This window comes from Myotis myotis, unplaced genomic scaffold (assembly GCF_014108235.1).
Source record: "Myotis myotis isolate mMyoMyo1 unplaced genomic scaffold, mMyoMyo1.p scaffold_m19_p_15, whole genome shotgun sequence".
In the NCBI taxonomy this organism is placed as follows: Eukaryota; Metazoa; Chordata; class Mammalia; order Chiroptera; family Vespertilionidae; genus Myotis; species Myotis myotis.
In genome coordinates this window covers 15,567,648-15,589,448 of record NW_023416319.1, presented here as the reverse complement: position 1 = coordinate 15,589,448, position 21,801 = coordinate 15,567,648, and the positions used below count along the sequence as shown (strand labels likewise).

At 48.9% G+C, this 21,801-nt stretch overlaps 1 protein-coding gene across 2 annotated transcripts in view; it reads left to right on the top strand.

Moving 5' to 3' along the window:
* The window catches only part of NEURL1 (neuralized E3 ubiquitin protein ligase 1), a 70,314-nt gene that overhangs the window by 6,753 nt on the left and 41,760 nt on the right, over positions 1–21,801 (top strand). The window contains exon 1 of one of the 2 annotated variants that reach the window (XM_036336090.1): positions 14,072–14,146. The exons of the other annotated variant lie outside the window; for it this stretch is intronic. Within the exon in view, the coding sequence (XP_036191983.1) occupies positions 14,113–14,146 (34 nt within the window). The 5' untranslated portion in view covers positions 14,072–14,112. Of the gene's footprint in view, positions 1–14,071; positions 14,147–21,801 lie in introns of those variants that run through there. 2 annotated transcript variants of the gene reach the window in all.

Genomic DNA, 21,801 nt, shown 5'->3' with positions numbered 1-21,801 from the left:
CAAGCCGACAGCCTCATCTAGGGATCCCATGGGTAAATCTGAAACATTCTGACTTATGGCCATGGTCAGCAGGGCCATTGCTCATCAGAAAGAAAAAGCATCTTTAAGGAGCCCAAATCCTGATCCTAGTAACTATGCTAAGTACATTCATGTAGGTTAATTCATTTAATCTCCTAATTAATTTGAAGTAGGTACAGTGGGGCCTTGACTTACGAGTGTCCCGACTAACGAGTTTTTCGAGATACGAGCTGTCTCTCGGCCAATTTTTTGCTTTGAGTTGCGAGCTAAAATTCGGGTTACGAGCCAGCTTCAGATACCCCACCGCTAGTTGGCGCAGCGAATGCCACAGTGAATGCCACAACATCAGCCCAGCATCACGTGTCTCACTCGTTCACTTTTGATTTGACATACGAGTAATTTGAGTTACGAGCTCCGTCATGGAACGAATTAAACTTGTAAGTCAAGGCCCCACTGTATTATTATTCCCATTTTATAGGTGAGAAAATTGAGACTAATCGGTTTTAAAAATTTATCCAGAAACACTGAACTAGGAAAGGGCAGAGCTGAGATTTTTACCCAGGACACCAAAGCCCACAAAGGAGAAAATTGGTCTTGGGGGGAATTTCTGCATGTGAGGGCTCTCTTTGCCCTGACCGTCTGAGAGAGTATGTGCCCACTTCCAAGATGTGCACATTGAGGCCCAGGCATTGGCTCCAAATCACAGAACTCAAGATGGAGGCAGGATGAACAAGAGTGGTAACAGAGGAGGAAGACTGGGGAGGAAGGCAGGCAGGAGCTGGTCCCTGTCCAGGGCATACCTCCATCTGGTGTACCAGTTGCCTGGACCTACTTCCTGTTGGTTGGTGACTCTCTCATCCCTGATCCTGCACACCCAGGAGCTAGAGGATGTGGGGCCACTTCTCACTGAAACAGGTTGCTTTGGCAACCCTGGGCAGGGTGCAAGTGGTCTCCTTGGTAACACCCGGGAAACCTGCCTGCAGGGATGGAGAGAAGGGGGCTGGCCAGTGGTCAGGCTGGGTGGCGCAGGAAGAGCCCGGCCAGGCCACTGAGAACCCAGGCTTATGAGGAGGGTCTGGCTTGTGGAATAGCCTGGGCTGCCTGTTGGCCATTTTCCAGCAAGCCAGAGCCCAGAGGCCCTGGGGGCCTGCCTGGTGAGACCAGAGTACTAATGGGCCAGCCCAAGTAGTGGGCAGAGATGGGGTAGGGGTGGGAACAGGATGTGAGCGGGAGACTAGAGGCCCTGGATGACAGATCCAGCTACAGGGTTTATTAAAAGATGCTTATCAGAGGTCATTACCGGGATCCTGCTGCTCCGGGAAATGAGCAGGTGCTCAGGCCTGAGGGGGTGGGCTGAGAGAAAAGAAGGGCTCAGAGAGGAGGAGGAGGGGGGGGGAAGGGGAAGAAGGAGGGGGGAGGGGGAGGGGGAGGAGGGGGTGGAGGAGATAATAGATGGCATCTCTGGGAGGCAGGTGGCAGCCTTGGCTTTCTGCTCCAGCTGCAGTTCTGGGGGTAGGCGGGGCTCTGTGCTGGGCTCCCGGATTGAGGTTCTCCCAGAGTGAGGTTGGGGTTCCGGGGATGCTGTGATGCTCGTTCTGTTGTTTAACAAACGCATACTAAGTATCAGTGATGGGTCAGATGCTCTCCGAGGCGTGAGGATGCCGTGGTGCACAGAACAGGCGAGGGTCCATGGCCATGGAGCAGATGGGAACAATAACATTAAACAAGCACGAATCAGAAGATGATCACAATTACCAACGTGCTGTGTTCCAGAGCCTTTTTCACCCTATTATCTCATTTAATCTTTAAAACAGCCCCCAGTTGAGAGCCTGGAGCTGGGCTTGGAGGGCATTGGCGCAGGGTGTTCCTGGGAGGAGGCTCAGCACAGGCTTCTGTGCCTGGGGACAGAGCTTGGGGCTGGCCCACCACCCCAGCCCTTGGAGGGGCTGAGTCCAGGGCTGTGTCATCCCAGCCCTTCAGGCCAAGGAACTTTCAGCAGAAAATCATTAAGCGTCTGCTCCCTTGCCCCTCTGTCCCTGGAAGAAGTTGCTGATCACAAAGGCTGTCTGTGTGGGGCTGCGGCAGGAGGAAGAGAGAGGAGCCTCCTTGGGACGAAGGGACAGGGGGAGGGAAATATGTCTGCTGGCTCACCTGGGTGACCTTCTTTGCTTCTGCTGCCCCCAGAATGCCACCCTGGCTGCTGCAGAGGTTGGGGTGGGGACAGAAAAGGGGGAGCATTGCCAGGGGAAGGTGCTAGCATATGAGGAGGGCGGTGGCAGCTCCACACGCTGCTGGCTGTTACCTTCCTATTTTCCCCTTGGCTGCCCGCCCTCTGGTGTGTCCTCCGAAAGGCTGGTTTCTCCAGGGCACGGGCCAGTCTAGAGTGTGTGTGTCTAAGTGGGGGTGCCCAGGTGCCCTGAGAGCGAGGCGAGGAGCCACTTGGCCCTGATAGAGTGAAATGGCTAGGATGTCCCAGCCAATTCATTTCAGGCATCGGTGCCTCCTCTGTGCTGGGTGTGGAGAACTGAGAGGTGAGTACTGGGCACTGTCTCTGCCCTTGAAGTGCTCATAGCCCAGCCTCATCCAGTTCAGACATCTGTCCGCATGGGCAGCGTGTCCTGGAGCCCTTCCCCTCCTCTGAGTCTGCTTTCTTTGCCTTTCCTTTCCCTGATCTTGCCAGCAAATGCTCCTTTAAACACATTCTTCCTGAGGGGAGAGGACTGGCAGGTGGGGCTCTATATCCTAGAGATTGCTTTGCCCTCCCTACTTTCTCAGCCCAGGTCTGGGGTTCTCAGCCCCAAAGAGGGGAAGTGACTTGCCCAAGGCCATACAGCTGGGTTGGACCAGGTCTTAATAAGGTCTCGAGGCTCTGACCTGTGGGATGTTGTTCTCAGGAGCTGGCAGAAGTGAACTCTGGGGCATTCATGGGGAGGAATGCTCTGGGGCAAGAGAGAGGCAGGGAGGGACCAGGCAGGAGGCTGCTGCAGTCCTCCAGACGAGGCGAGGTGTGTGACTCCTACCAGTGCGGGACAGTAAGCAGGGAGGCATGTAGATTGATTTGGGAGAGCCTTTAGAACAGTGGTTCTCAACCTTCTGGCCCTTTAAATACAGTTCCTCATGTTGTGACCCAACCATAACATTATTTTCGTTGCTACTTCATAACTGTAATGTTGCTACTGTGATGAATCATAATGTAAATATCTGATATGCAGGATGGTCTTAGGCGACCCCTGTGAAAGGGTCGTTCGACCGCCAAAGGGGTCGCGACCCACAGGTTGAGAACCGCTACTTTAGAAGATTCTGACTCCAGGGCAGTGGTCAGTGAGGCGCCAGGTGGCTTAGTATGGAAGAGCTTGGATACACTGGGGGGGTGAGCCTCTTGGGATGTCAGGGCTGTGTGTGTTCCCTGGAGAGCTGTGTCCCACAAGGCCTTGAGGTCTTCGAGCCTGGAGGATCGACAGGTGAGCAGTTCAGGGCTGGCCCAGAGCTCTTGGCTCCAACCCTACCCCCTGGGACACCATCAATAATTCATGTCCCCTCTGCTTTTCACAGGTGGCTCCTGGGTGGGCAGAGGCAGGGCCCTGGCACCTGTGGTGCGATGTGCATCTGACATCTGCTGGTCCCCGAGCCAGGGGCCTTCAGTCCCCCTCTAGCCAGGCTATCTCAGGTGGCTCCTCACCCCTGTGGGGGCCAGGTTCCCCCCCCCCCCCCCCCCCACACACACACACACACACGCCATAAAAGGTGGCCATAAATCAGCCAGAACTGGAACCGGCCAAGGCTGCTCTGGTTTTCCCAGAGTTGAGATCAAAGCCCCAGATCCTCTCCCTGGGGCTCAGTACTGGTTAAATTATTAATCTGTCAGGGGAGACGAAAGCAGGAGGGACTGGATGGATGGCCATCTAGCAAAACAGAGTGTGGAAAAATGGGTTGAGAAATGAGGCAGCAGGTGGGAAAGAGGAAGGGAGGAGAGAAATAAAGCTGTTTGTCCCCTGGCCTTTGACAAAATTGTAACATATTTAATGTGTACAACGCGATGTTTTGATATATTTATATATTGTGAAATGATTCCCACAATCCATCAACACATTCATCACCTCACATAGTTACTTTTTATTTTTTTTTTGGTGAAAATGCTTAACATCTACTCTCTTAGCAGATTTCAGGTAAACATACAGCATTATTAACTATAATCACCATGCTCTACATTAGATCCTCAGAACTTATTCAGCTGATAACTGAAAGTTTATACACTTTGATCAACCTCTGCCTATTTCCCTATCCTCCCTCCCCCCAGCCCTTGGCACCATGATTCTTCTCTGTTTCTGTGAGTTCAACCTTCTTTTTATTTTAGATTTCACATATAAGTGATGCTATGCGGTGTTTATCTTTTTCTGTCTTAATTCACGTAGCAGAATACCCTTCGGGTTTATCTATATTGTTGCAAATGGCATGGTTTCCTTCTTTTTTATGGCTGAGTAATATTCTATTGTATATGTATCACCTTTTAAAAATTCATCTGTCGTCAGTTAGGTTGTTTTCCTATCTTGGCTTTTGTGACTAATGCTGCCAAATAACATAGATGTGTCAAGATAGTGACTTCGTTTCTTTAAGCCATATACCCGGAAGTGGGATTTCTGGATAATGTGCTAGTTCTATTTTTTAGTTTTTAAGGAACCTCCATACTGTTTTCCACAATGGTTGTACCAATTTATATTCCCACCAACAGTGTATAATGGTTGCCTTTCTCCACATCCTCATCAATATTTATCTCTTCTCTTTTTGCTAGTAGATACCTAACAGGTGTGAGATGATATCTCATTGTGGTTTTGATTTGCATTTCCGACGACTAGTGGCTTTAAGCATCTTTTCATGTACCACTTGGCCATTTGTACATATCATTTGAAAAAACGACTATTTCAGGTCCCTTGCCCATTTTTAAATTGAATTGTTATTTTTTTTGCTATTGAGTTGTAAAGAGTCCCTTATATATTTTGGATATTAACTGCTTTTCAGATATATGGTTTGCATATGTTTGTGTATGTGTGTGTGTGTGTGTGTGTGTGTATGGACACTTTTTAGTTTGATGTAGTTTCACTTGTTTATTTTTTCTTTTGTTGCCCGTTCGTTGGGTGTCAAATCCAAAAAAAATCATTGCCAAGGTCAATGTCAAGAAGCTTTCCCCTAAGTCCTTGTAGGAGTTTTATGGTTCCAGTCTTATGTTCAGCTCTTTAACTCATTTTAAATTGATTTTTGTATATGGTATGAGATAAGGGTCCAGTTTAATTCCTTTGCATGTGGATATACAGTTTTCCCAACACCATTTATTTAAGAAACTGTCCTTATCCCATTGTATATTCTTGGCACCTTTGTTGAAAATTAGTTGACCATAGATGCGTGGGCCTATTTTGCACTGTCTATTCTATTCCATTGATCTGTGTTTCTGTTTTGATGTCAATATCATGCTGTTTTTATTACTATAGCTTTGAAATGTAGTTGAAACCAGGAAATGAGATGCCTCCAGCTTTGCTCTTCTTCCTCAAGATTGCTTTAGCTATTCAGGGTCTTTTGTGGTTTCATTCAAATTTTGAAATTCCCCCCCACCCCCCTCCATTTTTCTGAAAAATGCCATTGGAATTTTGATAGGGGTTGTATTGAATCTGTAGATTACTTTGGGTAGTATGGACATTTTAACAATATCAAGTCTTTTAATCCATGATCACAGAATATCTCTTCATTTATTTGTGTCTTCTTCAATGTCTTTCATTATAGTTTTCAGTATACAGATCTTTTACCTCCGTGGTTAAATTTATCCCTAAGTATTTTTTTAAATGGATTTATTTATTTTTTTAAATATATTTTATTGATTTTTTACAGAGAGGAAGGGAGAGAGATAGAGAGTTAGAAACATCGATGAGAGAGAAACATCAATCAGCTGCCTCCTGCACACCCCCCACTGGGGATGTGCCCACAACCAAGGTACATGCCCTTGACTGGAATCGAACCCGGGACCCCTCAGTCTGCAGGCCGACGTTCTATCCACTGAGCCAAACCGGTCACGCTGGATTTATTTTCTTAATTTCTTTTTTTGGGGGATAGTTTGTTGTTAGTAATTTTTGTATGATTTTGTATCCTGCAACTATATAGAATTTGCTTATCAATTCCATCGATTTTTGGGGGTGGAGTTTTCAGAGTTTTCTACATAAAAGATCATGTCATCTGTAAACAGAGGCAATTTTAATTCTTCCTTTCTGATTTGAATGCCTTTGTTTTATTTTTCTTGCCTCAGTGGCTAGGACTTCCAGTATTATGTTAGGTAGAAGTGGCAAGAGTAGGCACCACCCCGGCCCCGGGCTGGGGCTGACAGACCCTCTGGGGCTCAAAAGACCGACCAGCCAGGCACTCTGGTGTGGAGCCACGAGGATGAAGGAAATAGTGGGACAAGGCTGTGAGTGACCAGGATGCCACGCAAATTGCCACTCACATGGAAGTTTCCACATCAAACTGGAGCCCTCTTAGAAACTGGCGCTCTGGTTGCATGACATTCCTCTGGTTCTGCTGTAGAACAGAAAGAGTCCATCCACCTGGTGCTGGCAGAGCTAAACACTAAACACCTAGAACTGCAGTGGAGAAATATTGGCTATTTTATTGATGAATGGTGCCATCCAGGAGAATGGGAAACTAATGCTCAACAGCCCAAATTCCTTGGTGGTGTGTAGGTTACAGATGATATAGGGTGAAATCACAAGATGCCGTGGGTTAGGGGTTCAAGGTTGTGCTGGGAGCTGATTGGTTGGAGGTGAGGTATTTAGGACAGTTCTTCAGGTCTTGAGGAGCCCCACACTGGAGATCGAGCCAACAACCTGGGCATGTGCCTTGACCAAGAATCAAACCGTGACCTCCTGGTTCTTAGGTCTGCCTTCAACCATTGAGCCACTGGCTGAGGACAGTTCCGAGGTATTTTCCAGCATTCCTCCATCTGGTCTCATACTTGAGAGTAGCCAGGGGATCTTTCTAGAACTTATGAGCTGAAACATAGGTCAGGATGTTATCTTGAGTCTGCCAAAAGTCCGGACCATGTGGTAATTAGTCAGGTCCAGGTTACTGTCTTCTGCCTTGAGGATTGCTGATTGTCCAGGGAAATATCTAGGTCTTTAGGGGGAGGGAGGAGTAAGGGGTGGAGGGAGAGAGAGAGAGAGAGAAAGAGAGAGAGAGAGAGAGAGAGAGAGAGAGAGAGAGAGAGAGAGAGATATGATTTCTAGAGATAGGATTTAAAACTAAATTTAATCAAAGTCACTACCAAGTGTGAAGGAAAATGTTTTGGGAATTTGGGTTTCCTTGTCTGGTCTCCAAGTTGAGTTGATGCTAAAGAAACAAAATCTAAGAAGAGTCTAGATTAGCTTTTGAGAAGAGTTTCTCCAAGATTCAGGGCTTGTTCTGAAAGTGGGGATTTCTTGTCTGGTGCTAAGGTTCAGTTCCCAGGTCACAAGATTCTATTTTGGGGTGAAGGTACTGTTTCTGCAGGCAGGATTCTGGCTTGGTATTGAGTGCCTGTTTTGGAGGGTCTGTGTTCCAAGCTGGGGTGAAGGTTCCATTCCTGGAGGGGAGTTTTCACTTCAGGGTCCAGGATTCATGATTACCGTTGAGCTTTGAGTCTTGGGGCCTAGAGTCCATTTGGAGGCTCCATAGTCTAGGATTGATTTGAGGTTTCCTTCTTGGGCTTGGGGTTTGATTATCAAACTGGAGGTCTTGTACCTTGCGAGAAAGGGAAGAGCTTGAGGGTGCCCTAGAAATGTCCATGCAACTGGACCCCCTTTTGCTTCCAGTGAAGACTTTCTGGGCCCAGCAGCAGAGGATTGGGCCTATAGGCTCATGAACTGGCGATTGGAGGTCCGGGTTTCAGCCTCACCTGGATGTGAGACAGAATAAATCACTTGTAAGCTCTAGGTCTCTGATGAAAGCTTGGCCAGGCAGTGGTGCTGACTGATAAAGCACCATCCCAATTCGCTTGATCTTCCCAAAATGACATTAATGATGGCTCCATAGGCACCAATGACCATTGCTGGGTGAGTCAAATCCACGATGACAGTACTCAAGCCGCCCTGGGCACGGCCAGCTTAGTCCAATTAGTCCAATCAGCTCTTAACTTGTGCTGCGGGGCCCCTGGGGGCAGGGAGCACACATTGAGTGGGAGCGCACACACGTTAAATCTGGGTCCCTGGGGCTCAGGCGGGCAGCAGCGGCTCTGGGCTGGGCCAACAGCTTCCTTTCCTAGTGGGCAGCTCTCACATGGCCCAGGCAGTGGGTGTGGACATGGTGTGGATCTGTGGGGCCCTGCCTCTCGGTGCTTTCAGAGCATCTGGGATGCAGAGGGATTGCTACCTCCTCTGGTACCCAGCTGAGAAACAACTGCTCTCTACAGAGAGCCACCACCCTACGCCCCTCTCCTGTTTCTCTCTCCTGTTACCTCAGTGTGGATCCCCCTCTCAGAGAGCTTGAGTTGCTGGGAAGAAAAAATTCCATTACATTTTCTGAACTTTCCACTTTGGGAAGTCCTTGTGTCTCTTCCCTCTGGGTCTTGTTCCAGATCTCTAAGAGGTTGCTGAGACAGGTGGTGTTGGTCCTATTTCCTGGGGGAATACTTGGGGTACAGTTGGGTGGAATTTCCAGGGCACCCTCAATGTTGCGTATACCCACTTGCCCAGGGTCACACACCAGCTGGTGGGCCTTGAGTGGGGAGCTCCTGCCTCTTGGCCTCCTAACCCGCATCTACCCTATAGCAGGTGGATGTTCCTCTTTTCTACCCAAATGGGAGACAGTGATGAATGGTGCAGAGCTGTCAGGGTGTGGCCATGCAGGGAGTTTCCAGCTCAGGGGCAATTTCCTTATGTTCCAGAAGAACTTCTCCTTTGGGATGGAGTCCCTTCCCTGTGACCCAGGACACTCTGGCACCTGAGAATATATGGGGGAGTTTTCTGTCCCAGGAAGATAGGGTGACTTTGTCTGGGTCTTCAGGGACACCCAAGCCCCACTCTCTGGGTCTGGCCAAGGTACGTGGGAAACTGGGAGGCCTGGGGGTCCTGTTGGGCTATGGAAACCTAACCCAGATATTGAACTCTGGTGTGGCCCAGTAGGCCTCTGGAGTTCCCCAAGTTGCATCTGGGGGGACCTGGCCAGTCAGTTGTGAGGAGGGAGGAGGAAAGACAGGCAGGGTGGAAGGCACTGCAGTTGAGGCATGAACTCCGGAGTCAGAATTCGTCTTTGCTACCTGTACCGCCTGGAGCCAGAGGCTTACCTCCTCCATATTCTAATTCCCAATTGGAGATAGTGCTTGACTACTAATAACTACTAGTTATTATTGTCACCATTAGGTTCAGCCTTCAAGTCTCGGCTTAGACATCATTCCCACCAGGAACACTTCTCTGACCACCTGGCCGGGGTGGACGGCCTCCGTGTCCTCTCCCGCTACCGCCCCGGGCTCTCTGCATACCACTGATCATAGTCGTTGTCGGAGCCTGTTGCTGTCTGGCTTGCGCACCGTTGTATCACTACCATCAGTGCTCGGCACACAAAGTAGTCACTTGAAAAATATTTCGAAATGGATGCAAGATTGGATTGATTCCGGGGAAATCAAACCTTTCTTCCACGGGCCCTCAGGGCTGTACAACTGTGTCCTTTTCGTTGTTGAAGTGGCATTTCCTGAATACCAGGCTCTGGAACCAAGACCAGAGAGGGTGAGAGCAGTCTGGAGCCCTTGGTTCACTCACTCATTCCCTGACGGCACAGGCCTGTGCTGGCCTCTGGGGACAGACAGGTCCCTGCCCTCATAGAGCTCATAGCTGGGGCTGAGCCAGGTCAGAGGGGAGGAGGTGGTCGTTTGGCTGGGTGGAGTCAGGGAGGGGCTCACCGGAGGAGGGATTGGTTTAGAACAGTGGTTCTCAACCTTCCTAATGCCGAGACCCTTTAATACAGTTCCTCATGTGGTGACCCCCAATTTCATTGTTACAAATTGAACATAATTAAAGCATAGTGATTAATCACAAAAACAATATGTAATTACATATGTGTTTTCCGATGGTCAATAACAGTGCAGGTCTGAGGGCCGTGACTGAACATGGATCCTGAAGTTGTGGGTGCCACTGATCCTGGCTCTGCCATCCACACACCAGTGATCTTGGGCAGGGCAGGGCACTCCTCTAGGATGGGAACTGTGATGCCTGCCACTCAGGGTTGTCAGACCACAGGGGCAAAGAACAGGGTAAAAGGACATGGCCCAGGTCATGGAGGGAGGGATGGAGGGGCAGGGCCTGCAGGGTTAGGCCAGAAGGCAGGAATGTCTGGAGGGGCCTCTATGGGAAAACAAGAAGGCAGCCTGCTTCCTGTTTTGTAAATAATTAAATTTTTATCTCAAGTTTGTGGTGTCCATACTGCAGGAGGCAGGTGGGGCAGCTGGGAACAAGGAGCTGTATTGTCCAGGGAGTGGTAGAGTCTCTTCCCTCCCCTTTTCCTCCCTCCTGGCCTCCTGGCATGGCAGGTGGGGTGGGGGTAAGAAGGAATCTGCTAGGGTCTTCTTGTCGCTGGCTGCCTCACTGCTCCCCTGCATTTCGCTTTTCAAGTTCTCATTGTCTGGACCCCTTCCTGTTCCCCCTCAGTGAACACCAAGGGCCACTCACTCCTCTCCCCCAGGCCTGGCCCCTTGGCACAATCGCCCCATACCCGCCCCACCTTGCTGCCTGCTGAGAGCCTCTCCCTCCATCCGCAGTGGTCCTTCTCAAACACCCCTATCTCCACTGGTCTGGCCCGGCCCCAGGTGTGCCGAGCTCTTGGGGGACCTCGGGAGCACCGGCCTCTCCCTCACCCTGTGCTTCAGAGACAGTCGTTTTTTTTCATGTTTAGTGCTTAATACTGAGAATGTGAAGGTCTGTTTAGTCTTGTCCAGCTAACATAAACCAGCCGGAACTGGGCCGGGGCAGGACTGCGCTCTAAGTTTCCTTGTTTGGAATGAAATTCATTGTTTTTCACTGAGAAACAGAGGGGCTTTGGGGAAGCCCCGATGGACCCTACTCCCCAGGGTGTGGCCTGAGTGGCCCCTCCAAAGGTCACCAAGGTGTCAGGGAGCATGTCTTATCTGTGATGGGCTGTGTGACCCAACTCAGGTAAGGTTTTGGCCAGGTTGCCAAAACCTGGAGCTCTAGAGGGAGCAATGAGGGTCTTTGCAAGGATGATATCAACTCATGTATCCAAAATGTCTGTACTCGAGTGGGGGTCAGGAAGCAGGCATGGTGGCCTGTGGCCTCAGAGCTGCGCAGCTTCGAAGGCCCCCCTTGGGCTCTCTGTGGCCGTTTCCTTTGCTGTATCCTGGGCCGCTATCCTTAGCTCTATCCCAGGTCCCTACTCAAATTTCAGCAAGTGGCGCCCTAGTCAGTTTGGCAGTGGATGGAGCGTCAGCCCACGGACTGAAGGGTCCTGGGTTTGATTCTGGTCAAGGGTGCGTACCTCAGTTGCAGGCTCGATTCTTGCCCTGGTGGGGGTGCGGCCCTGGTCAGGGTGTGTACGGGAGGCAACCAATCGATGTGTCTCTCTTACATGGATGTTTCTCTCTCTGTCTCTCTCCCCCTCCCTTCTACTTTCTCTAAAAAAAAAAATAAAAAAAAAATCAATGGAAAAAATATTCTCAGGTGAGAATTAACAGCAACAACAAAATTTCAGCAATTGGGTGTTTAGATGATCTCGCTAGAACAGTGGTTCTCAACCTGTGGGTCGCGACCCCTTTTGGGGTCGAACGACCCTTTCACAGTGGTCGCCTAAGACCATTGGAAAACACATATATAATTACATATTGTTTTTGTGATTAATCACTATACTTTAATTATGTTCAATTTGTAACAATGAAATTGGGGGTCACCACAACATGAGGAACTGTATTAAAGGGTCGCGGCATTAGGAAGGTTGAGAACCACTGCTCTAGAGAAAGTTCCCATTTAACTTTTTTTTTTTTTTGAACAGTGTAGGAATTCCTGAGTCTGGAAAAAGAAAGAGATGTTAGAAAGTGCAAGTCTGAGAAATCCTAACTGGGAGGCCCCTGGTGCTGGGGACGGGAGGGCAGGAGACCTTGGGTTGTTTACTATGAATATTCCATTCACCACTCTGTTAGCAGTAATGATAGTACTAGTACCCAAGACTGTTTATAAAGGTACATGAGCTGCCGGCTTCTACACCCTTCCGGAGGCATCCGTTTACAAACGATCGCCTCGTTGCCAAGAGAAAACCACCACCTAGTGAAACATTAAACACAGCGTTAAAAGCGGAAGGAGATGATAAATGGACCAACGTCCACACCGGCCCTGGGTGTCTCAGGGCAGAGGGAGCCATTGAAGGTTTTAGATTTATTGTATGGACGGATCAGTGTAGCTGCCCTGTGGAGGATGGATTTCAGAGAGACAAGATGGGAGCAGAGAGACCAGTTATGATGGGGATGTGGCTGTCTGGGGGAAGGAAGCCAAAGCCTGAACTGTAATGTTGGGGAAAGAGAGGAGGTGCACTTGGAAGCTCTGGTAAATGAATGAAGGGGTGGTAAGGGAGAGGGATGAATCCAAGATGGTGCCCAGATTTTCAGGTGGCTGGGAGGATGGCGATTCCATCAGGGCCCCAGCCAGGAGGGGTGGTTGGTGGGGAAGATGGTGGGTTGAGCTTTGGGTTGTGTTAGAGGAGCCCCGAGACATCATCCAGAAATATTTGTTGGATAAATGCCTTTGTTAATAAGGAGTTTTTGTAATTCCTTGGCTCAATCAGCTCTCTAGCCAAAAGCTCATAAAATCAAAGTAGGTCAGTGTTGATGGAACAGGGATAGAATTTGGGGCCAGTCACTGGCTCATTGCACAGTGGTCTATTGCTAGGAACTCCCCACCAAAACCCACATTCCAGCCGGAATGAGAAGAGCAGAGTCTCCATGTAAAGTATCCCGACTGCCCCAAAGTGTAAATATACCCCCCTTCCCCAACGTCTAATAAAACCTATTTAAAAAATAAAAGTGAGCCTGGCTGGTGTGGCTCAGTGGTTGAGCATCGACCCATGCACCAAGAGGTCACTGATTTGATCCCCAATTAGGGCACATGCCTGGGTTTTGGGCTCAATCCCCTGTGGGGACTGATGTTGATATTTCTTTCTCATCAATGATTCTATCTCTCTCTCCTCTCCCTTCCTCTTTCTCTAAAATCAATAAAAAATATATATTTATATTTTAAAGTGAGTTGGGCCTAAATCAGAAACAGAATTGAGAAGAGATCGCCAAACTCAGTCCTTGCAGGATCTCATTTACCTTTTACTTGAGTAAAAGGACCATTATGTGTAGCTTTGTACAGACATGTCCTTCAAATATAGAGTTTAAATTCCTGTAAGTAATAAACACACAGTTCTCCTTGCTCAATAAGTGAGGTGGATCTTTTGAATACCCTTTAAGTAACCTTGAAAAGCCCAAAGTTTTGCTGTTGTTGTTTGTTAAACCAAAAGTCTCTGCAGGTAGGAGTCCATAAAGGTAAGATGAAGTAAGGGAGATCTGGGACGATTCCCATTTCTGAGGTTTAACTCAAGGGCCTGAAGGAGTTGGCCAAGTTCCTGGAGCAGCACTAGGACCCCCTCTGGCCTCGCACCTCTCCCAAGGGAAAGGCGAATTTACGTCAGGCACCAGGGTTATGACACCAGGGTTATGCTGTTGCCCAGTGTCTGTAGGCATCCGAAGCCCTCGAGGTGATGGTGGTGGCCAGCAGGGTGAACACAGTCTCTAGTAGATAATGTTTTTTTGAAAACAGTTTTATCAAAGTATAACTGACATACAGTATATGGCACAACTCATAATGTATATTTGATGTGTTTCGACCTATGTGTACATCTGTGAAGCCATCAGCACTGTCAAGCTAGTGAACATCTACATCACCCTCAAAATTTCCTTTTGCCTTTAGTAATTTCTCTCTCTGACTCCTCCCTCTCCCCCCCCCCCCACTCAAGTAACCACTGATCTGCTTCCTGTCACTATAGATTAGCTTGCAGTTTTAGAGTTCTATGTAAACGATGCAGCATGCCAAAGCCTGAACTATAATGTTGGGGAGAGGAGGTGTGCTTGGAAGCTCTGGTAAATGAATGTACTCTCTCTTTTCCTCTGGCTTCCGCTCAGTATACTTATTTTGAGATTCGTTCATGTTGTGGTGTGTGTTAATGGTTCATTCCTTTTTATTGCTTAGTGGTATTCCATGATATGAATATACAGTTTATCTGTTCACTTGTTGATGGACATTTGGGCTGTTTTCAGTAGTGTGCTATCACAAATAACGTTGCTAAGAAGATTTGGCTACAAGCCTATGGGTGGACATGGATTTCCTTTTCTCTTGGGTAAACACGTAGGACCATATGGTAGGTGCATGTTTAATTTTTAAAGAAACCTTTCTAAAATGGTTGTACCATTTTATGTTTTCACCAACAGAAAAGGAGAGTTCTAATTTCTCCACATTCTCATGAACACTTGGTATGGTCAGTCATTTTAATTTTGACCATTTTAATAGGTGTGTAGTGGGATCTCATTGTGGTTTTCATGTGCTTATCTTGTTTCCCTAATGACTAATGATATTGAGCATTTTTGTGTGTGCTTATTTTCCATCTGTGCATCTACTTTGGTGGGATGTCTGTTAACATTTTTGCCATTTTTTCCAGCTTTATTGAGATATAATTGACACACAACATTGTGGGAGTTTACGTGTAGGATGTGTTGATTTGATCCATTTATATATTCTAAAATGATTATTACCATCATTAGTTATCATCTCCATCCTATCACACAGTTACCACTTCTTTTTTTGTAGCGAGAACATTGAAGATCTACTCTCTTAGCAACGTTCGGATATATGATGCAGTAGTCACCATGCTATATATTAGATCCCCAAACTTTTTAATCTTATAACTGGGAGTTTGTACCCTTTGACCAGTATCGCCCCATTCCCCCCGACCTTTAACCCCTGTAGCCAGCACGCTGTTTCTCTGAGTTTGACTATTTTAGATTCCACATATAAGTAATACCATATGGTATTTGCCTTTCTTCGCCTGACATTCATTTAGCATAATGCCTTCAAGGTTCATCCAACTTACCACAAATGGCAGGATTTTCTTCTTTCTCATTGGCTCTTTTTTTTTATTGAATTACTTGGTTTTCCTCTCTCTCTCTCTCTCTCTCTCTCTCTCTCTCTCTCTCTCTCTCTCTCTCTCTCCCTCTCTCTCTCTCAGAGTTCTTTATATATTCTGGATTCTCTATTAGATAAGTACTTTGCAATGACTTTCTCCCATTCTGTGGCTTGTCTTTTCAATCTCTTAAAAGGCATTTGATGCTGTATATGTAATAGTTAAATAAATTGCACTGTTTCCTGGGATAACAACCATTCATAAACAAGTTAAGGGACAACTTCTCATATGGAGCGAACAGTTCAGCTGGAGGGAGCTCAAGGACCCCAGGGAAGACCCCACCAGTTTTGAAGATTCTATGTGCTATGGGCATCAGTCATAATTTTTCCCCAGAAAGAATGGAGCTTATCATTATGGCTGAGGACCCTGTTTTTATTTGAAGTGTCCAATGAAAAGACTACATATTCCAGTTTCCCTTGCAGCTTGGTGTAGCCATGTGACTACATTCTGGCCGGTGAAATGTACATTAGGATTGTTGGGAGGACTTTGCACGAGGCTTCTTTAAAGAGAGGCAGCTAACTGGTGTAAGTCCTTTGATTTTGGTTTTCCATGCTCCTCTTGCTTCCTGCCTGGGCTGTGGACAAGGTGGCTGGAGCTTCAGAAGCTATCTTGGATCGTGAAACAGCCTCAAATTGTCATGTGGAAAGGTGAAATAGAAAGATAAAAGAAGGCTGCGTCCCTGATGACTGCAGAGTTGCCACAGATTTCTTCTATATGAGAGAAAACACCTTATGTGTTTTTTAAAAATCCATGTTATTTCTGGTATTTGTTACCAACAATCAAATGCAATTCCTAAAGGAATTTGGTTATTGTGGCAATGGGTCAATGAGAAGTCTGCTTTGCTGCACATATATTTATATCATTGAGGTTATAGTGTTAGAATATTTTTTATCCCTGCTTTTCATATTTATCTTTATTATTACTACTGTTCTCTTCATCATCACAACCATCTTTACATTTATTGTCCTCCCTTTCATATTATTATTATTGTGAATAATAATCATTTTCATTGCTTTAACAGTCTTTGAGAGGGTTCACTTCTTGTTGATGGAGGGTTGTTTGTGTGTAAAATGTATTTCTCTTGTTAAATATTTCATTGGGGGGGATTGTTGGGAAGGAAAGGGAGTCTGAGTGAGGTTTTGTCCTTGAGGATCATCTGTGGAAGTGGGTGGAGTTTTTGGTACTGCAGTTTCAGTGTTCATTGGGTAGAAGCCAGGTCCATCATTTCTGTCCTGCAAATAGCCAGCATTGTCCCCACGTGGGGAAGGCCTCCAGGTATGTAAGTGAAACAATGGGAATGGATTTCAGTTTTCTGCCAGGGTTTGGGTTTCAGTTTTCTGTTGGGGCAGGTCCAAGTCAGCAGTGCCTATAAAGAAAGGTAGAGGAAATTAAACCTGATGGTGTAAGAAATAAGAAATGATTGAAGGTTTTGAGTAGGGAAGTAGCATGGTTTGTATAGGAAGGATTGGGAATGGGGTAGAGGGGACTCAAGATGGGTAAGGCACTTAGGAGCCTCTCATGGTGGTCCAGGCATGAGGTAATGAAGGTCATGTGTTAGGTGGATCATGTATTAAGCAGTTAAGCAGACATTAACCAGTTAAGAGGGGATGAACCATAAATAATAAATAGATAGATAATTAATTAAATCATCCGAGGAAATGCCTGTGTGAGAAAAAATAGAGGAAGCAGGGAGAAGCTGGGTGAGCCATCAGGTCTCAATGCCAGTGTAACCCCCAGTGAAGGAGAGCGGGAGGAAAGGAAGGATTTTGGTGGAAGCATTTTAGACTGCAGTACAATTCTCAGGGAAGGTTGGTAAGGCCTTTGGGCTGTCCTCAAGCCCAAGCCACAGTTACTGGTCAAAGGAGTCCCACATCCCCGAGGAAAGGGTGTACCTTAATATTCCTGCCCTACCTGGTCATTGGCTCGAAGCAACTGTGGGAAGCATGGCATTGGGGCAAACACTGGGATGGATTTGAGAATTCCAGAGTTGGGGTCCCCAGTCAGTTATGCTCCCCGTGGTAGAAGATCTAAGGGGGAGACAACTGGGGTGGGGATATGAGGAAGCTGACTGCTGCTGTCCCAGGGCTGTCGTTGCAAATAACAGATGCTGACTTGGACTGACTCTGCACTGTCTCAGATCACAGGAAGTCGAGGGGTGGGTGAATGCCAGGGTTGGTTGAGTCTGGGCTGTAAGATAAGGTCAAGGTTGGGGTACTTTCCATCTCCCTGCTCTGCCATTTGTGGGTTAGATTTCTTCTGGACTGGTCGTGACATGGAATCACAACCAGATACAACAATATCTAAAGGAAGAACAGCCTCTCTCCGGTGCTTCTTTCTCAGGAGCAAGGAAAGCTTTCTCAGAGGGGTCTCTGCAGATTTCCCACTATGTTTCATTGGCCAGAAGTGGGTCACATGGCCACTATTGACCCAATCACTGGCCCGGGGAATGAACCTCTGTGGTTGGGTTCTATCAGAGGGTGGGAGCCCTAACTGCACATTAGAACCACCCGGGAAGCCATTAGAAGTACCCATGCCTGACCTTCCCGCTCAGAGGTTCTGTATAATTGGTCTGGAGGGGGGGGGGGGACTGGCATCTGTGGTTTAAAACCTCCTTAAGTGATACTCGGGTGCAGCCAACGTAGAGAACCACTATCATCTTGGAACAGATGCTGGGGACTCAGCCACGTGTCTATTACTGTCACTCACTGGTTTTGCGTGACGTTGGCAAGTCACTGCACCTCTTGGAGTATTGGTTTTCTCATCTGTAAATGGGGGCTGGCAATAGTTCCCTCCTGCACTTTCTGGGGAGACTGAATGAGCTCTTGGATGCGTGTAGACTTTGCAAACTGTAAGTCCCTGACACCTGAGGGATACTCACTCATCATCCTTCAATTTGGAGGGAAATTTTAGCTTCTGTGCTGTGAGGAGCAGCCTGGGAGACATTTCTCAAGCACAGCTTCATGCCATTAAAATAAAAAATGAAAGAGAAGGAAAACGACAGACCAGGAAGCCACAGGCAATCGCAGCAGGCGTGTTTTCTTCTTGGGTGACGTGGAGTTGGATGTGCTGCTGTGAATGGCTTATGCAGATGAGTTGGAGGGGCTCTTCCCCCTGTCGCCTTCATCCAGGAGAGGCTGGGAGGGAGCCAGGCACGTGCTTTCAGCATTTCCTCCTTGTCGTCCTGCACTGTTGGGGGCTAGTGGATGCTCTCCCACTGACTTCAGGGAAGATGGTCAGATAAGGTGGTAGTTCCTCAGTGTTCCAGGACACACCTGGCTGCTTGGCTTCTTGGCCGTTTCTACCTGAGTGAGCATTGGCTGGTGCTGCCAATAGTACTGAGGGAACAAGGAGGCCACCAGCAGGGGTGGGGTTGGGTTCTGAGGTCATGATGAGGCAGTCTGTTGCCTTTGGGTACCACTGTGTCCACAGGGACCAGAGCCATTGTGGCTGGGAGGGTGCCCTCTGTTCTGAGGCTTGGAGCCTGGAGAAGGGGCAGACAGGGGCCAAGTAAAGACTACCCACCATCAGCTCCAGCCTCTCTCCCTCCCACTTCTTCTCTCCTTTTCTTCTTCCTTCATAAAATATGTGTTGAACACTACCCATTGCCCCTTTGTTAGGTGCTGGGGATCCAGAGCTAAAAAGACATGTCTGCCCTTAAGTTGCTCCCAGTATGGGAAGGGGACCCTTATCATTCACTGCAGGGCTGGGGCTACACAAAAGGTTGATGTGCCTTGGAGAAGGAAGGTCTAGTCTGCCCTGGGCATTGGAACGACCTCAGAAAGATTCCTCTGAGTGAGCAATGAAGGTGAGGTAGGAGTTTTTGAGTGACCAGTGTTGGGGGGAGGGCATTCCAGGTAGAGGAACAGTGTTCAGAGAGTTGTGGACCTGTGCGATGTGGCCATGTCCTGGGTCAGATGTGCTTCATAGGCATGAAGGGTCAGAACTTGGGGTCTGAGGTGAGGCCAGATATGTGGGCTAAGGCCAGTTCACAGAAGACTTTGAATGCTCCTCAGATGATATCTGAGCTGGGCAGTGACCTGGCCAGATTTGTCAGGCAGACAGGTCAGCCTGGCTGCCCTGAGGAAGAGGAACAGGAGGCCAAAGGCTGTTGGAGGAATGTCCAAAGCAGGATGAGACTGGTGGCCTGAGCTGTGGGAGTAGCCAGGGGATGGATTTGAGAAGGACACAAGGACTGCTCAGATGCAGGAATCCAGGCTGACACCGGACCTCTGGCCTGGCAAGTAGCACTCAAGGCATAAAGCAGGTCGTGGAACCTTGGGGTGATGCTATGTTGGGTGCTGTCAGGAAGAAGACTGAGAAGCAGAGACCCCCAGCTAAGAGCAGGCTGTCTTGTCCTTGGTTTTCCACCAGGCCTTGGTGGGAAGGGGGTGAGAAGGAGAGTCTGCTGCTCCCGACAGTGCAGGAACTCTTGATCGCCTCTCCCCAGGTGATCCCTCTCCACATCCTTGATTCAGGGAGCTCCTGGTTCAGAGCTAAAGGTGCAGGAGCCCAATGCCTCCATTCTACAGATGTGAGAACTGTGGCCCACAGAGGAAAATCACTTGCCCAAGGTCACACAGCACATTATGGAGGTGGTGTCATGACTAGTAACAATAGACCCGCATCCCCCCCCCCCCCCCCCAAAAGCTAATATAGCCCAACTCCCTTAATTGGCACTAAGTTTGTTTGAGCAGGGCTGAGGTTGTGAGGGGTGAGGCATTTGTTTTAGACAGAGAGGAGGTGCCCTGGGGAGAAATTCCTGCTTCTATTTGCCTATCCCATCTACATTAACCCACTTCCTGGAGCCCTAACCACCACCCTCCCATAATCCCCAGGAGGAACGAATTTAGGCAGGCATTAAAAGAAACTGCCCTTCCTGAGTCTCCCCAAATCCAAACAGGCTCCCACAGAGCTCCCCACACCTCAGTTGAGTTTGACCACAAGCCACAGGACCTGCCTGGAACCCAGGAGCCCTGACTCCAGGGAAGGCATTGTCCTCTGAACTTGATGTTGAGGAGTCCACCCTGTGCATTGCTGGGGTCTCTGGTAGCTTGGCTGACCCTGGGCTTCAGCAGCTGGAGTGAGCAAAGGAGGGAGAAAGTCATCCTGAAGGATGTGGCATTGTGGGGGACGAGCCTGAGATGTGTTACAGGAGAGACAGGAAAGGAGGGTGGGAGCAATGGATGAACATGCAAACTGGGAGCTGGGACAGCTGCAGGGAGGAAAGTGGGTTTTCTGTCACTGCAGTCACCCTGTGGTGGCTGCCCTGCTTGGGCTGTCCTTTGGGCAGGAGGACCACAGTCCCAACAGCCACCTTCAGTCAGCCACACACGAGTTCTGGCTCCAGAGTGAGAGGAGGCCACTGCTGACCCAGCCACAGGCTCATGGTCCCCAGGCCTTTAGGGACTAAAAGCCCCTGTTTGTGGGGCTTCCTAATGAAGTGATGATGATGTCTGGGGTTGGGGTCAGGGACTCAGTCCGGGCCTAGGGCTGGAGGAGTAGTGGCAGGCGACACAGTCCCTCTATCAGCTCAGTGGTCATGAAAGCCACTGGCTTCTCCTAAGAGGCCCTGAATGGATGGACCCCAGTACCAGGGAGCCTACCTTTGACTCTGCAGCCAGCACAAGCCAGTGTTCGCTGTGCGCAGGACATGGGCCCTGGTGGTGGCCACAGAGCTGGCATGGTTCAGTGGCTGGGCCTCAGGTCAGTCACTCACTTTTGCTCTGCGAGAACAGAAGCTGAGTGACCCCCTAAAGAGGAGCTGCATCCCTTTTATTTTTTCAGAGTTTTTCTAGGTTTGTGTCTCAGGGCCTGTGGTAGCCGGCACCCCACTGCTCATCCCCCTTGGCCTTCGGATTCGTGCATGTTGGCAAGCTCTGGCTCCCGGAGCTCGGATGACACCAGGGCCTCTGTATCGAGTTCAGGACTGTGTCCCATCAACAGCACTGCCATGGACGACATGGCACTTCCTGTGCCCCACACTGTCCGAGCACACTCCATGGGTGAACTTACTCCATCCTCCCGCAGCCTATGAATCAGGCACTGTACCATGAACCCCATGTTTCAGAAGAGCAAGGAGACACCAACTAGGTGTCAGAACCGGGACCTGAACCCAGGCATTGACTCCAGAACCTGCTCTTAACCACCACCAGCGCCTTGTGTAGACACACTCTACAGGTGGCAATGCGTAGGTTGTCGGGTCACGAAGGTGTGGCTGCCAGTGGCCTTAGGGCCTGGCCCTATAGGGGACTGCACCCTCCCTCTCTTGTGTCCCCTAATGCCCAACGTCTGAGTGTTGGAGTGAGAGGCCCCAGTGGGCAGGAAGCAGGGCCAGGGAGCAGAGGTGAGGGCCAAGGCGGCTGGCCCTGGGCTCTGCCATCCCTCAGTAAGCCAGACCTGGGAGGGGAAGGAAGCAGGAGAGCCCCAGGCAGCTGACTCCTCAGAGGTGTGAGGGGGGCTGAAGGGGAGCCTCCCAGCCTGGGGATGGTTTCAGCTGATTGGGGTCTGGGCACCAGAAGGGGTGGGCACCAGGAGTCCTGGCTGAGCCATGGAGCCTCA